Raw genomic sequence first — 15070 nt, 5'->3', positions numbered from 1 at the left:
GTTTCTGATGGACGTTCCTCTCACGGATTCCTCATCGCTTTCCTTACCTACCCCTCTTGCCGATTAGCTAGTACACCTTGCTTCTGCTGTTCCTCAGTGTCGGAATGCTAGGGAAAAAGGGTTGAACTGAGTTCACTGCGCCTCTGTATATACTGGCCCCAACGTCATGTCTGGCATGTAGAGGCATCAGGCAGAGATGATGCGGAGCAAGGGCTCGGTACAGGGAGCATGTAGGTAACAACGGTGACGAAGGGAGGGCAGACAATTTGGCCATAAGAGATCTACAAGCAACTAGGGGAGGAAACAAGGGGGTAGCACATCGCCCAGTTTCAGGTTAGGTGGGGAGTAGAGGGTGTGTGGACCTAGCTGTTAGGGAGGAGCCATTCCTTGAACAGAAGGGTCTTAAGCTCCTTCTTGAAATGTTGAAGAAAGGGGAGAGTCTGGTGTTGACAATGAGTATGTTCCAGAGTCTAAGGGCTTTGACAGAGAAGGCCTTTTTTCTATTTTTTCACTTCCTGCACTGGTGGAGTTCAAGTCTGTGCATGTTCTTGCTTCTAGTGGATCCTAGGCTTCCAGAGATGTTGAGCTTCTCAGCGAGATAGCTTGGGGACTCAAGGTCAACAGCCTTTTAGACAATGCAGTAGAATTTTGAGATGATACGTGCTTGCAGTGGGAGCCAGTGCAGTTCGATGAGGGTTGGAGTGATGTGGTAGAATATGTTTTAATTTCCCCCCTTTTCACTGCATATATATGTGGGGGGAGACCCCCTGCAGCACCCCATACCCACCCACATTTTTTATTAACTTTACTCACCCCCCTACATATATATGAGGTGAAATGTCGAAATTTGACATTTTTGTTTGTGCAGTAAATGTATGTGCAGTGATTGTATGATACCATATGTTCTTCATACACCAGTTCATAACCCTTCATTGGCCTCAGACTAAGAGTCTTTAGCACACAAATGTTTTAACACCTCGGTTTTGCCAAATAATTTTAAGATTGTGTTTAATCCAAAGTGTTGTAATCAACAGTTATAAAGAAACATATATTTGTAACATCCGTGAGGTTTTGCCCTTAAAAATAACAACTCTCTTTGCAGGTAGTCCAATTGGTACAAAGTCTGATCTGGATATGGCCTATGAAAGAGCCAGGGTCACACTTGCTTCAGAAGACACTCTTGCCAGCCCTGTGGTCAACAAGGTAGATCCTTTGATTACGCATCAGTCCTGCATTTGCTAATACTGTTGTACAATGTAAATACTTATTAAGTTCTGATATATATGGTGCAATTCTGAAATCGACATAAATTTGACAATGACACTTGGCCCTCTCTGTGCAATTTTTGATTGGTTTTGGTTAGGGGTGTACTTAAGGGGTGTAAATCAATGCGACTCAGGTTTCTGTGCCTTTTTACACCCATAATCAAAAACAATTGTTACTGGAGCCCGTCTTGTATGTGCATGACGGGCAGCATTAACATAAATGTTGATAGATTGTCTGGTTTTTAGAGGTATTCTAAACAGGCAGAATTGATAGAGATTTCAGCATCTTTGCCACATGAAAATTAGTTTTTGTGCAGAAATGCAGACATTATTTGCAGCGGGGCGCTTCTGGAAGAGACTATAGTGGAATGTGTCCTCTTGTTACACAGCTCTGTACTGTAAATCATTTGAAATGGGAGAGACAGATTGGCCTCTTTTTGCATCAAAATCTCCCCCATAATGTTCCAGAGTTGATGTTTTCTATGTCCAATGTGACGAATTTGAGGATGTTGTTCCTTCGGCCCTACAGGGCGACCTTTCCCATGGGGCTAGGGCGGTGTGTCTCCAGTACAATAGTCCCCCTGGGGATGGTGCACCGAGGGAGGATTAGGGACAATTATCTTCATAGAAAGCAGTATGCTCGTGCAGTAATAGCCCCTAACCCCTCTCCAATGTTCAATCCTCCCCTCCCTTCCCTTGACCAAGCCAATATCTGTTATAGTCAGGTTAGTCAATGTAATATACTTGATAAAGTTCAAATCCTAGAAAATGCTAAATCTGTTAGATCTGACTCTATTAGTCTTATTACAAGTTTGCTGGTCCAGAAATAAGGTGCCGGTAATAACATATACTGGCACTTTTCCGGACTGGCAAACTACAGGTCTACCGGTAGGGACTCTGAACTACCGGCAGGCCTGACATAAATGCCTGAATCACCGCCACTATAATAACGGTACTGGTGATTCGGGCAACCTAGGACTCCATGGAACGGGGAGTTACTGGCGCATCTGCCGCCTGTAATATCCCAGGAACACCAGGATATCGGGCGGCGGAGACAGTACGGTAGGACCCCAGTAATTCTGGTGGGATACCAGGGAACTCCTAATGAGCCCCCATGACATGTACTGAGAAGAAGATGGCCAGGAGTCCAAGGCTCACTATTGAGAAATAGAATGAGCATTCTAGCTTCTCAAGGACTGAGATGAAGAAGATGGTCAGGAGTGCAAGGAACATTTCGAAAAGCAGAATAAGCATTCTGGTTTCCGAATGAACAGGATTGTCCCAAAGCAACTCCCTTTACCAACACAGGAGATTACATTTCAGACCGCTGTGATGGAAAAGGGAAACAATCCTCCAAGGTGGAAACTGGCAAGGTGGGCCGCGGCCGGCAGGACAAGAGCTAGCTGATGGAAAGCTGAGAACGGAGGAAGAGGAGAAAGCAAGCAAAGGTCCCAGAAGCCAGGACTGCTTACATAGTTGCTGCCTGAAACCTCTGGCCCTCTCGAGCTCCAGTGAAGCGCTCAGCAGAGAGGACCCACCACGGGGAAGATGCAGATGCCCGGGAAGCTCTGCCACCCGCAACGAAGCCCCGAACGTGACCAGAGCTTCCAGAGAAGCTGTCACCACTTGGGAACCACTGGTACCTTCCAGTGGGAAGCAAAGAGGTACACGGATACCCGAGGGGTGCAGGAGGCCCAGGGAAACAAAGGGGTTCCATAGAAAGGGGGTCTGAGACCATGTGAACTGAGTGCAAGTCTGGGACCCGCATTCACTTGAAATTGAAAGACCAAGTCAAACTGAACTTTGCGAGTCTGGGCCTCGCACCCATATGAGAATCTGAAACGAAATCATACCGAATCTTGTGTGTCTGGGACCTGCACCCAAAGAGAGATAGCATATCTTGGAACTGTTACTTGGCAGGAGAGTAAACGAAGCAACTGTGAACATTAAGAATCTGGGACCGGTACCCATTTAGGGACAGTCCATGATAGGACAAAGGCTTGGCAGGAGATTATACCAAGTTGTATTGAATGTTGCGAGTCTGGGACCCGCACCCAAATAGGACATTTTTACAAAAGGATAACTGCTTGGCAGGAGAGTGAACCAAGCAGCTATATTGCGTGTCTGCGACCCGCACCAAACATAAGGATGACATTCTTGTGTAATGCCTATTGACATTTGTGGAAGCAAGTACAGGCCTGAGGGGCCTTATAAAGAGAGAAACACTGTAAGAAGGATCCTAGGGGAAAGGGCCACGACCCTAATGTTGGAATCCTACAGTTTTGAACATTTTGTTATCCCTGCCACTTTTTGCCCGATAGACTGGGAACTTTTCTGTTGTTTGGAAACTGAAGGAACTTTTTTACTTTAGGAAGAGATCATCCTTGCACAGTTGGTTTGTGGTATTAGTGTTAGGGACAGAAGTAAGCTTTTTGAGACACAGCAGGGACGGACTTTATGATCTGGACATTCTGACAGTTTCATTTGTTTTCTTAGAGGCAGGGAAACCCCTCTTAGTTTTAGGGACGTGGAGGCATTTTTCCAACCCTTTTTCATATAATAACAATTTCTGATCACAAAGATGCCACCACTGTGTCCGAGTCTTACTTCTGCCCCCTCACACCAGTCAGGATGACTTTTTGTTTTCTCAACACCGTGGAAAATCAATTGTTTTGTGAGAAGTCACTGGTTAGTTGTTCCTCTTCTTATGTGCAAAAATGTATACCCCTTTAATGCACGTTGCACAAAACAATCCTAAACTGATTTAGAGACCAGTTTGGAATCAATCAACGGAAACGTCTTCTAGTGAAAGAGTTTGTCTACGTATCATTAGCATGTACTGTTGGTGTGTATTATACTTCTTGCTTTCATGTATTTGCCGTTAATAGTGCCTTGCATTAAACTTGATCAGATGCTATGGGGATGGTACTGTTACGCTCACCTGGACCCCACAGGGGTGTCGATCGGAACCGGACAGCTGCGGTCTCCGCCAACGTGATGCGTAGTGCAGAGATGACTGTCTGGACTGGCCCACCAAGTCTCGTCTGCTGGACCCGAAGAAGTATTTTCCTGCAAGTGGAGACAGGGATTAGCCACCTGTGGGTTTTAGTGATGGCCTCCCAACTGTTCTCGCTCTCCCCCACTAATCACCTCCGATATCCCCTTAGTAACCTCACCTTATGTTTGTAAAAGATGAGCTCTTCATCCTGCGTGTCTTGCAGGGGCGCGTAGATACCAGTTACTTCACTGGTTTGAAAGCGTTGGGAGAGTTCCGGTAAGCATTGACTCTGAAGCCCCAGACGGGATTGGTAAGTATCAAGTTGAAAGAGTTCAATGTGCCCGATGTTCACTCTTGTCCCCTTCCTTCCTTAAATTGCAACTGAGTTCGTAAGAAGAAGGTCTCGTAGCTGCTGCTGGCGTTCAGGTAAGAGTCTGTGTTACCCAACGCTGTCCAGTAACTATTACATGCGTTAACGTGTTGTTTTTCTCCCTCTTTACAGATACGACATCTCCCAGGTCGGGAGATGAAATGGATCCGGAATCAGGTGAGGAAATTGAAATAAGTTTGTTTTCTAACCTTGTCCTTTTCTTCCTCTTTATTCTAGGAGCTCCGGATTCGAGGCGGGCGTGGCAGAAGACTGGATGCTGGCTGCAGGCATGGTGAGAGTCACGCTGCTGGATGCAGAATAACACGACGCATGTGCTGCTGTTCGGGCGTGGTTTAAAAAGCCTCCAAAGTAGTCCCAGGAAAGAAGTTCCCCAGGACCACACCCGAGTAAAAAATAGTCCCTGTAGTAAAATAGTCCCATCCAGGCCTCACGTTGGCTTGGATTTATTTGCAGCATGGTCTGCATGAGGTAAGTAATGTCTATGAGCCTGGCGCCTATGGCGCCAGGACTGATTTTTATTATGAGCCTGGTGCCTACGGCGCCAGGACTGAACCCAGACAGCCCCTAGCTGGGGCTGCTGGGGTTTTTGTAAATGTCTGGATGCCTGCTCCTGGGGCTGATGGGCTTGATCCGGATGCCCGGGGGTAGGCATCATGACAGGTACCTTGAGTGCAGGGTAATGGTTTTTAGCATGGTGTGTGAGGAACCTGAGGGTGTCCTCACTTTCTTTTCTCCAACAACCTCTGCTCAGGTGCCCATGGAAATGCCATTACTTTTGGATCCCGAACCCGGGGGAGTGGTGGGGTGGATATGCGAGGGATGATCCCCCGGGTGGAAGAGATTTGGAGAGTGGGGAGAAAACATCCTTTGGTAAGACATGGTAGTCCCCATTCCCTTTTCATGATGAACCTTCAGACCCAGCAGCCTTTGTATTGTATTGTATTGTATTCATCATTTATATAGCGGCCTTTCCTCATTTGTATGGCCTTAATGGACTTTGTGGTTGGAACGCCCTCGGTGACCGTAGGTTATTGTCATCCTTTCCCCTTTTCTTCCTTTCAAGATGACCATCGAAAATGCCATCAGTATACTGGCACTAGGAAGAGGTTAAATAGGAGGCTATTTCTGTATAAGGAAAAGATATCTCAGTGGCAACGTGTTTGTCTTGGAAGCAAGACAAACTAGCCTGGGAGAGACCGGCCTGAGAGATGCCTGCCTGTGCGGAAGCGACCTGCAAGAAACTGGGCCTGGGGAGTCCTGTCCTTGAGGACAGGACGCTGGCTGCTGTGGAAAAGAGCCAGTGATGTTGGGGCCTGAGCGGGCCATGAGCAGGTCAATAACGCTACAGTCTCCTTTGCCTTGTGCCCACAGCTGGAGCTGTGGGGCTTGGAAGACTCCCAAGTAATGCAGGCCACCGGTAGCATCTGAGAGGGAAAGGCAGAGCTACCAGCACCACGCAGCGAGGTTCGAAGAAGGAGAACGCTTCTCGCCGGGTTCCCGAGAAGTGTATGTAGAGCCAAAGGATATCGGAAGAAAGAAAGAAGACAGAGGACGCCCATAGGAGCGGCCGAGTAACTGTGAGTGAAATAAAGGGAACACTCCTACCAGGGCGCTCCTGAGGCTACAACTAGGCATATGGTAAAGCTGAATGAACTGAAATGTGTGGCAATTGATGGTGACCCCAAAGTGAGAGTTTTGGATATCGAGCAAGCTGAAAATTATAATTAAATGAACTTAAATGTGAAGCAAGTATTATTGAATACCGAATTAAAGGAAAGTTCTGATGAGCCTACGAATGAAGTGAAAAACAAAGTGTGAAACACAAGTAATGAACATTTATGAAGTAATAATTTTTAACCACGTGACAAAGCAAGTGATGAACATTTAAAGGCAAACGATACATCTTTATGAATAAAGCGAAAACCAACTGATGAGCACTTATGAATACTGTGACAGCAAGGTGGTGGGAGAGAGCGAGCACCACGGAGTGAGTTGTGTGGAATGTAAGGACGGCATGGTATCAAACAGGGAAGACAGACACAAGTGATCACAGTTCAAGGCTGTTTATTGAACTTCAAATGGGTTGGTTGAACGCCTATCTGAACCTAAATCTAAGGATGGGACCAACCACAACCATCAAATAATAAAACCAAAGTCCTAGTCAAGTCTATGGCAATGTAAAAGGCCCTATACTAATAAACATATTGCCAATCCTTACTTCTAAAAATAAAAGGGTGTGGGACAATGGTGTATGCAAAAAGAAAAGTGATATGTCAGGACGGTTGAGCAGTTGGCTTCCCTTTCCCACTTTTTCAGCACGGGGCATGACGTCACTTTTGAGCTTCGCACAAACTCTGGCTTCTCGGCCACGAGGAAACAGTTCAAAGCACAGATATCAGGGCCGTCTGCCAAAGAAATAACAATCTCTTACTGCAGAGGTTCTGTCGTAACAAACAAAGTCTCAAAGTTCCATTCCCATCAGGATTTTCACATTCACAAGTTCTCGCTTTCAATTTTCATTGTGGGTCTCCCTCTTCAGGATGAGACCTCCTTTTCTCACAATGTTAACGCTTGGTCTCCCTTGTTTGGGCTCGGACCACGGATCTCCCTCACCCAGGAGTTACCTGCCCAAGCATAATATCCGCGGGGGCCAAGTAAATCCACTCTGTTTCTTCAAGGGGTACATAAACTGCCCTTAGATAACTTCTCTTATCTTCCCTTAGATAACTTATCTTATCTTAAGCAACCTTCTAAAGCGCAGCGTTCACCCAATGGCATCATGGCCCTAGACAACTGCAGAGGTAGGAGCCAACCAAAGAAATCCAAAAGTACTAGAATAGAAGAGTTTTCAAAGCCCGGCATATTGGCAAGTGAGCCTCAATAGCACGTAGGTAGAAAGGAAGAGAATTCCAGGCTGTAGCCGCGGCTACTGAGAAAGCACGACCACCGACCCATGAGAGTCTGGCCCTAGGGGGCTGAATAGTTTTCAAAGATTGAGAACAAAGTGACCTGCAGGGTTTGTAGGTGCAACTTTGTTTTGAAGGTATTCTGCTCCTATTTTATAGAGGGCTTTATGAACCAGACACAGCGATTTACATTTAACACGCTGTTCAACTGGGAGCCAGTGGAGCTGGCGCAGAAACTTTGTCATGGGGGCACCAAACGGAGCGTGGAGTACTGCTCTAGCAGCCATGTTCTGCAACAGCTGCAGACGCTGTAGCAGATTGCGCTGGATAGCTAAATATAAGGCATTGCAGTCATTGATATTACTGATTACCAAGGAAGATACCACCGGAGCATGGAATATTGGTGGGATGCAAGAGAGAACTTTCCATAGAGTCCACAATTTAAAGTGAGCCTTCTGACAGGAAAGAGAAACCTGATCGACTATAGATAGCGAAGCTGAGATTTTTACACCTAGGTCCTTTATCGAAGAAACTGGAGAAGGAAAAGGACCAAGACTTTCGAGCCAGAACTCAGGGGTCCAAAACAAAGAGGGGGTGGTTGCGCCTACCACCAACACCTCAGTTTTCTCACCATTCAATTTGAGCCAATTCCAGGCAATCCATTCGCAAACTGCCCTTAAGCAGCTCCTAAAACGACCAGCCGACTCAGGCCGAGTTAAGTGCAGCCGCTAAATAATTTGCTTATCGTTGGCATAGGAATAGCATAGAAAACCATATGCGTGGATTATGCCAAGAAGTGATATTGACATTGATATTTTATTTATATCGTGCTCATACACAAGTGGCTGAATGTACATATTGAACAAGGTGGGGGACAATGAGGAGCCCTGGAACCGAAGGAGAGCAAAAGGGAGGAAGTCGCACAGACTGGGTACGTCCTGCCTAAAAGGAAGAGAACCAGGGGGTTCTGTTGAGCAGCCAACAAACATGGCCGCTTAGCGTGAAGCTCCGAAACATGGCAGCATATTTTGTAATTTGGTAGCAGATCCAGACTTCTATATCGCAAACTTCCCTGCCTATCGGATCCAGCTACCCTGGGGAACAATAGCCCGAAGTTTCCCTTTCTAAGGTGCATCTTTTGCTGAGACACCGCCGACTGAACTGAGCGCCCGCCTCGTTGGGGGAAGAGGGCTGCTAGCCCTTGATCGGGGACGACGTAGCAGTGCGAAAACTTACCTGCCCGAGTGGACACTGCAGCCTGCTTTCACCCCTGAGACACCCCTGTATATGCCTCTGGACTGCGGCCCCAGATGACTGCTGTTGACTCCTCCACAGGGCTGCCCCGTTCCCTGATGCGTGGCTCCCGCGGCCTGGATTCCACACAGCACCAGTTAAGCCGAGACTGCGGTGGAGACTGAGCAATGGGACTCATACCATCCACACCCCTTCCCCGCACCTCTGTATACAACCCGCTCCCGCTTGGCCCGGCTCGAGGGACTTGGCCGGAACCCCTAAGGCGTGTAGCAAGTACCGCCTGTGGCGACGGCCGGGCCGCGGCCGGCACCCCCTGGCATACGAGCCCGCATCTCTTCTTCTCCTTGACTCCCCCGCTTCACTATTCACGCATAGACCCCCTGCTGGGAAAAGCAGTCCTTCCACATTGACCCGCTGCAGAGCGGTGTCACCCCCCCTGGATAGGTGAGGACCTGCGGTCTGGGCATACTGAGACGCTGCTGTGTCGGGGTGTCGCCACTGCCTCTCTGTCACGACTGGCATCAGGGGCAGATCTTTGTGGCATCAGTGGCGTTTTCATCCTAGAATGCGGATTCATTACTCCAATATGGCGCCCTATGCGAAGAGTAACGGCCCAGTCCTGCAGACGAGAGACGTGAGCAAAGCCCTGCCTCTCGGCCTGGAAGCAGTACTTGAAGCAGCAGTTCCTGTTCCACGACACGTTGCTACTGTCAACAGTGCCTACGCTCCGTGAGTTGCCGTCTCTCGACCCGTGATTCGGAAACCCATTGCCTTATTTGTTCTAAACCTTTTCTCTCACTTTCTACACTTTCACGTAGGAAAGCTTCGTTCCGCAGTGCCCCTTAACTCAGGTCGCAGTCCGCTACCCTTTTTCCAGCACACGTCAGACTCTCGGCTTTCCACATAAGTCAGTCGCCCTTTCCATTATTCCGCGATAACTATTAGGCATCACCTACCTCCCTGAAACTTACGAGTCTACCTTTCTATTATACCTGTCCCAAATCCAGATTCAGACAGGAATGGTCAAACCTTTTGTCAGCAATACAGACGGCGATCTCCCGGGAGCTTACAAGTCGGAATCACCGTCTTGAACCCACATTGGTAGGTGCCAACCCCCTTCTTTAGTGTCTCTCTTCTGAAATCTTGTCAGCACTCACTTCTGTCTGTGTTTCCCTACTCCAGATTGAATACTCCTCTCATCCCTTCGATCCTTCCAACCATATACCGAGCTGAGTTCCTCATCAGGTATATCCCTCATTTAAGAGTTGGTAGATAAACACCTAGTCACCCTCTAACCCTTTCATATTTCTACCCTACAGTAGTCCACATGGCGACGCAACCTGACATTACTCTCCTGTTTCCGAGGGAGTCACATCTTCCAGGGATTCCGAGTGGATTTAAACTCTTTCAGCGCACTCTAAAACCATCACTGGGTTTTCTTCCCCACGAGGGTTTCCCAGAGTCCTTTCTCTCCGCGCCTGAGCTTGAAGGTGCGGACAGATCGATACTGGGGGATCACTCCTTTCCTCACTACTGATCTGAAGACCAGGTAGGAAGACTTACCCTTGTTGATTGTCTGCCATACTGTCTTGTGGAACTCCCTGAAGTGTTGTAATAGTGAGACCGGGCATAACACTCTCACTGTCTACTGTTGCGGCCTGACACCCCGGACCCGGTTACGAGCTGCTAACATGGCAAAGAGTGAAATTGCTTATGGTACGGCCGCAGACGTAGATGAGGCCCTCTTCACGTGACACAGCCCTGGGCTACAGAACCCTCACGGAGCTCCGCCATTTCGCTCCCGATCTCCTGTACACCCAGACATACCCCACAACGCCCGCTACTGGAGCAGCACTAAGGTGAGCTTTTCGTCCCTCATAGCCACCCAGTATTTCGGGCTGGAGGCATGCGGGTCCCGGCACCCGTGCCCCCCGCACATCCCCTGCTGAGGTTTGGTGACATACCCAATTGCACTCCCTACTGAATGGCACACGTCAGCCTTACATAATGACACCTCTAGCCCGCACACCAGTGGAGCCATACCCCGCCTACTGCATCCCATCCCATTCCATGCTCGAAGAACCCTAGCTGGAGGATTCCCTGCATTGCAATTTCATGCTGGCCCCGCTTGGTTTCCATCTGCATTGCAAACAAGGCGCCACACCAACAAGACCCTCTTTGCACAACCTGCGGGCAAGAGACTTAGCCCCTCGCAACCTAGGAGGCGGCAGGTCAAAAGTGTCACTGTACATGTGGCCACGAACCACACGCAACCCATACCAAAGACTCATAATCCTGAGTAATCCCTCGGCATCGCTCATATAACATCGCAGGGGCTCCTCCCCTTTCTGGGAAACCTCCGATTCATCTGGTCGAGCCCTCTACATGCCCAATCCCCAGCTGAACATCTCATTGCTTCTTGACGAAGTGCAAGGCCTCCACCCCGAAGGGAAAACCCAATGCCTGGATGCGGACCACAGCCCTTATACAACACCGGGAAACTGTATAGTGTGAAGGAACCCTTACCAGTAGTACATAGAGGTAACTCCTAACCTTGCCACAACCTGGCAGTTAGAAGGGCCCCCTAGGCCACACTCCGTCTCACCACTCTGAGATTACCAAACAATTGGCAGTCTCGCACCTATGACCAGTCACCCCCCAAACCCCTGGAAGGGTGATCATCGCGGCATCAGTAACAGCGCATTCAGATCAGCACAACTGGACCGGGAGACAAACTACATTCCATAGGAGAACTCGCCAGGGCCTCTACAGAATGTACTGGTTTAAATCTTTCTGCCCTCCTCCGTTATCCTAACTGTTTGTGGAGTCTATCATGATGAGGAATCTGCGGAAGAAAAGCATTCCATTGAAGGAGAAATTACTCACCGCAATGATCTTTTTATGGATTCTTCTCCCGCAGATTCCTCCATCCTGCTCAGAAAGTTCTGTGGGTTGTCGCTTCTGTCAAGGCATCTCTTGATGGCTATGGGATGACCACTTCTGTCTCATTGTTTAAAAAAGAAAACAAAAAAAAAATTTCAATCATTGTTGTGGGGGATCGCCCTGTTGGGATGTATCCTTGTTAAAATGTTAACGGCTGGTTAGCCTCCTCCTATGGTTTTTCCTTCTGCAGCGTTCAAATGCAGTGGGGCAAATATGGAGGAACTTAAGCATGGGGCACATTGATGTGCTATATATACAACACCTGATGTCACTTCCGGAGCGAACGATCGAGAGACAGACAAGACGGATCGACGGCCAAGGCGAGGTCCACTGTTCCCCCTGTCAAAATATTTAAGAACAGCAGAGCTGGATGATATATATCTACCTTAAAGAGGAATCTGCAGGCGAAGAATCCATAGAAAGATCATTACAGTGAGTAATTTCTCCATCTTCCTCATCACAGTGGGAAATCGAAAACCACTGACCACCAGAGAAGGGTCTGGGACCCGAAAGCAGAAACTGAGAACAGAAGAGGAGATCTTCCTCGTCACAGTCAGAAAGAGAACACCACGGACTGCCAGAGACTTCAACAATATTTGGGACTTTGCTTACAAAAAACTACAGTGGAAAAGGGCACCACAAGCTGAAAGCAGTAAGAAAGAATTGTGCCAAGAAATACCAGGAGTAGGGAGGTATTCTCTTGGTACTGGGCTGAGAGTTGTGCTGTAGACACCAGCAAAAGGGAGTCATGCCCCCTGGCTTCATTGGAAACTGCTTAGATCTACACCAGGAGAAGGGAGACATTCTCCTGGACATGAAATTGTATAAAGACTGGCTGATACCCGTAAGGAAAGGGAGTCATTCCCCCTGTCATTTATGTTGTAAGAGAACATTCTTTTGGACACTATCCGAGAAGCAGTAGAAGGGAACCATTCTCCTGGAGAAGGACTTTTAGTTAGTTTATCCTTTAGTTGTAGTGTGAAGGATAGAAGTAGGTTGTGACACAGGACGGTGGAGATTAATTTAATAGACATTTTGACAAACCATTCAGTATTAGTTTTCAGGCAGGGAAACCTTAGAAGATAGGGATAGTGAGGACATTTTCTATACACTAATACAAGTCTATAATCAAAACCATGCCACCTTTATGTCAGCTTCCTTCTTCAGCACCCTTACAGTTCCCATTTGTTTGTGTGTTTATATTTTAATGATGGCTAGAGTGTCGTTCGTGTGGCAGGGCAATGATGTTTGAGCAGGTCACATTTATTTTTCCTGAAGCAAATAGAATTGCATGGAGTGTAATTTTTCCTACTAAATGTTGTCTAGACACGAAGCCGACCGCATTTGTTTAGAACAATTTTTAATACTTGTCTTTGGTGTTTCCCTGCTCAGCCGATGGCAAAAAAGTCTGTGACGGTGACAGAAACCCCTTCAGCAGTTTTCCACTACACAGAAGGACAAATGGGAATGCCAGACTTCAATGTCAACCGGCAAATTGATGCCATCTTTGAGGCAGCTAAGAAGGATCTTGTAACCCTGATAAGATTGGATGTGAGTATTAATGCACCATCTCCTGACAGTGTTGAATTTGTGAATAGGACGGTTGTAAGTGCTGAATAGTTATCATCAATATTGCTGATGCTTTCAAAAATGTGTCTGGTATGTGAACTGTTGCGGTCCATATGCTGGTTTCTTTCTGATCAATATTGCATTTTATAGATAACGACTACCTCCATTTTGTTTGCAGCTTACATCAGCCTTCTCAATGGCGTTTTTGAAAATGCAAAATTGGTAGACACACCATATAATGTTCTTCAAGATCTATAAAGGTTTCTCGACATTAATTTCATTCTCTCTATCCTTGTACTTCTGCGGAGCTTCCTCAAACAAGAAATATAATCTGGAGAATAGACTGCAGGCCCAGCAGCACCAGAAAACTTTGCAGAAAGGTTCTGCTGGTTAACAAATAGTATTAAAGTAGTAGTTGAGGCTAAATTAGCCATTCTGAAAATGCAAAGATTGAACTGAAGCAGGGTTGGAGTCTTCGCTTCTTTCTCTTCTGTCCATTAGGAGCCGACAGTGTATACATTTGCTGCATCTTTTCTGATTGTTTTCCTGGAATTAATACATCCAAGCCAGATAGTGAGAAGTGTCATTTTTCGGGTCTGATCTCTCCATTGGGATGCCCAAGAACTTTTCTAAAGCTTCCAGCATTGAAAATAGATGTCGCACATTATCCAGAGAAAGGCAATTTTGAAAGTAAATTCCCAACTGTACTGTATGTTACGCTGTTGTAACAATGTTGTGACTATCTTTGTTTGACTTCGTTTGCAGATAGTAAGTGAGGCTAAGTCTAAGGCTGAGCCACTGAACACAACCGTGTTCTGACTTTTTTCCCTTTACTTGGAAGGAAGGAGGTTTGGGTAGAACATCTGGGGTAAACCTGTTATGCTGCTGAAAGTGGGAGAAGGCACTATGGGTGCTGTCTAAGGTGCAATGCAAGGTATCGGTGCCTAAGATGTTGTGAAGCAGGGCTTACAGATAGTCATCCAGCTTTTCACTGGTGATTTCACTGGGGTCATCTCTAAGTGTATGTATGTTGTTTCTCCTGGAATGATTTTCATAGTCTTCCATTTATCTGGCATCAAAGCCTTGAATCTGCTGCACCGAAAAGAGTGTTAATTTAGCTGTTTGCAGTGAGAATCCTTGGCTTCCCCTTGTTTCTAAATTGCCTGGCTGGATTTGTTAAGCCTGGCTATTGATTTTGTTGAGTCCTATTTATCTATAGTGATATCCTGTTGGATGTCATTTCACAGGTCTTGAAGTATATGTGCTATGTCGAATTTGTTTGCAGGCAAATTTGATATTCAGCCTTCAGCCCCCGTGGAGAATTAAACCAGGTTGACACCGCTTTTTCTAGTCGGAGGAAGAGCATAACTGGACGTTTCTTATGGGGTTTGGAGCAAGTTATTGATTGAGGCTGATTCAGGATCTTTCTCCTTCCTGCTCAGTTGGCCCATCTTGAGGCAGTAGGAACTGTGTATCAGCGGCTCTTAGGAATTTTGTGAAGCTAAAGATTTTGGCGACAATATCACCTTGAATTGTAAATTGATATCTCTGAAAGTCTGATACAGGTTGGGTTTTTAGTATATGGCTAGGTGGTTATTGTCAAGGAGCTCATATTTATTTATTTATTTATTCATTTGTATAGCGCACTGTAAGAAACCTGAAGGAGTCTCACTGGCTAGTCCCTGGGAATCTGTTATCCAGGTGGCCAGGACATGGCCATCGCTATTGGATCCAGTTCCTGAGG

The 15070-nt window shown here is 47.0% G+C and overlaps 1 protein-coding gene across 3 annotated transcripts in view; it reads left to right on the top strand.

Annotated features, from left to right (window-relative positions):
• PNPLA7 (patatin like phospholipase domain containing 7) overlaps nt 1–15070 on the top strand; it is a 2986886-nt gene that overhangs the window by 1017159 nt on the left and 1954657 nt on the right. For all 3 annotated transcript variants that reach the window (XM_069609797.1, XM_069609798.1, XM_069609799.1), the window contains 2 exons: nt 1103–1203; nt 13150–13308. In XM_069609797.1, the coding sequence (XP_069465898.1) occupies nt 1103–1203; nt 13150–13308 (260 nt within the window). The remainder of the gene's footprint in view (nt 1–1102; nt 1204–13149; nt 13309–15070) is intronic.

This window comes from Ambystoma mexicanum, chromosome 8 (assembly GCF_040938575.1).
Source record: "Ambystoma mexicanum isolate Mex_15411 chromosome 8, UKY_AmexF1_1, whole genome shotgun sequence".
Taxonomy (NCBI): domain Eukaryota; kingdom Metazoa; phylum Chordata; class Amphibia; order Caudata; family Ambystomatidae; genus Ambystoma; species Ambystoma mexicanum.
Note: the sequence above shows the minus strand (reverse complement) of the source record. Positions and strands in the feature narration are given on the sequence as shown.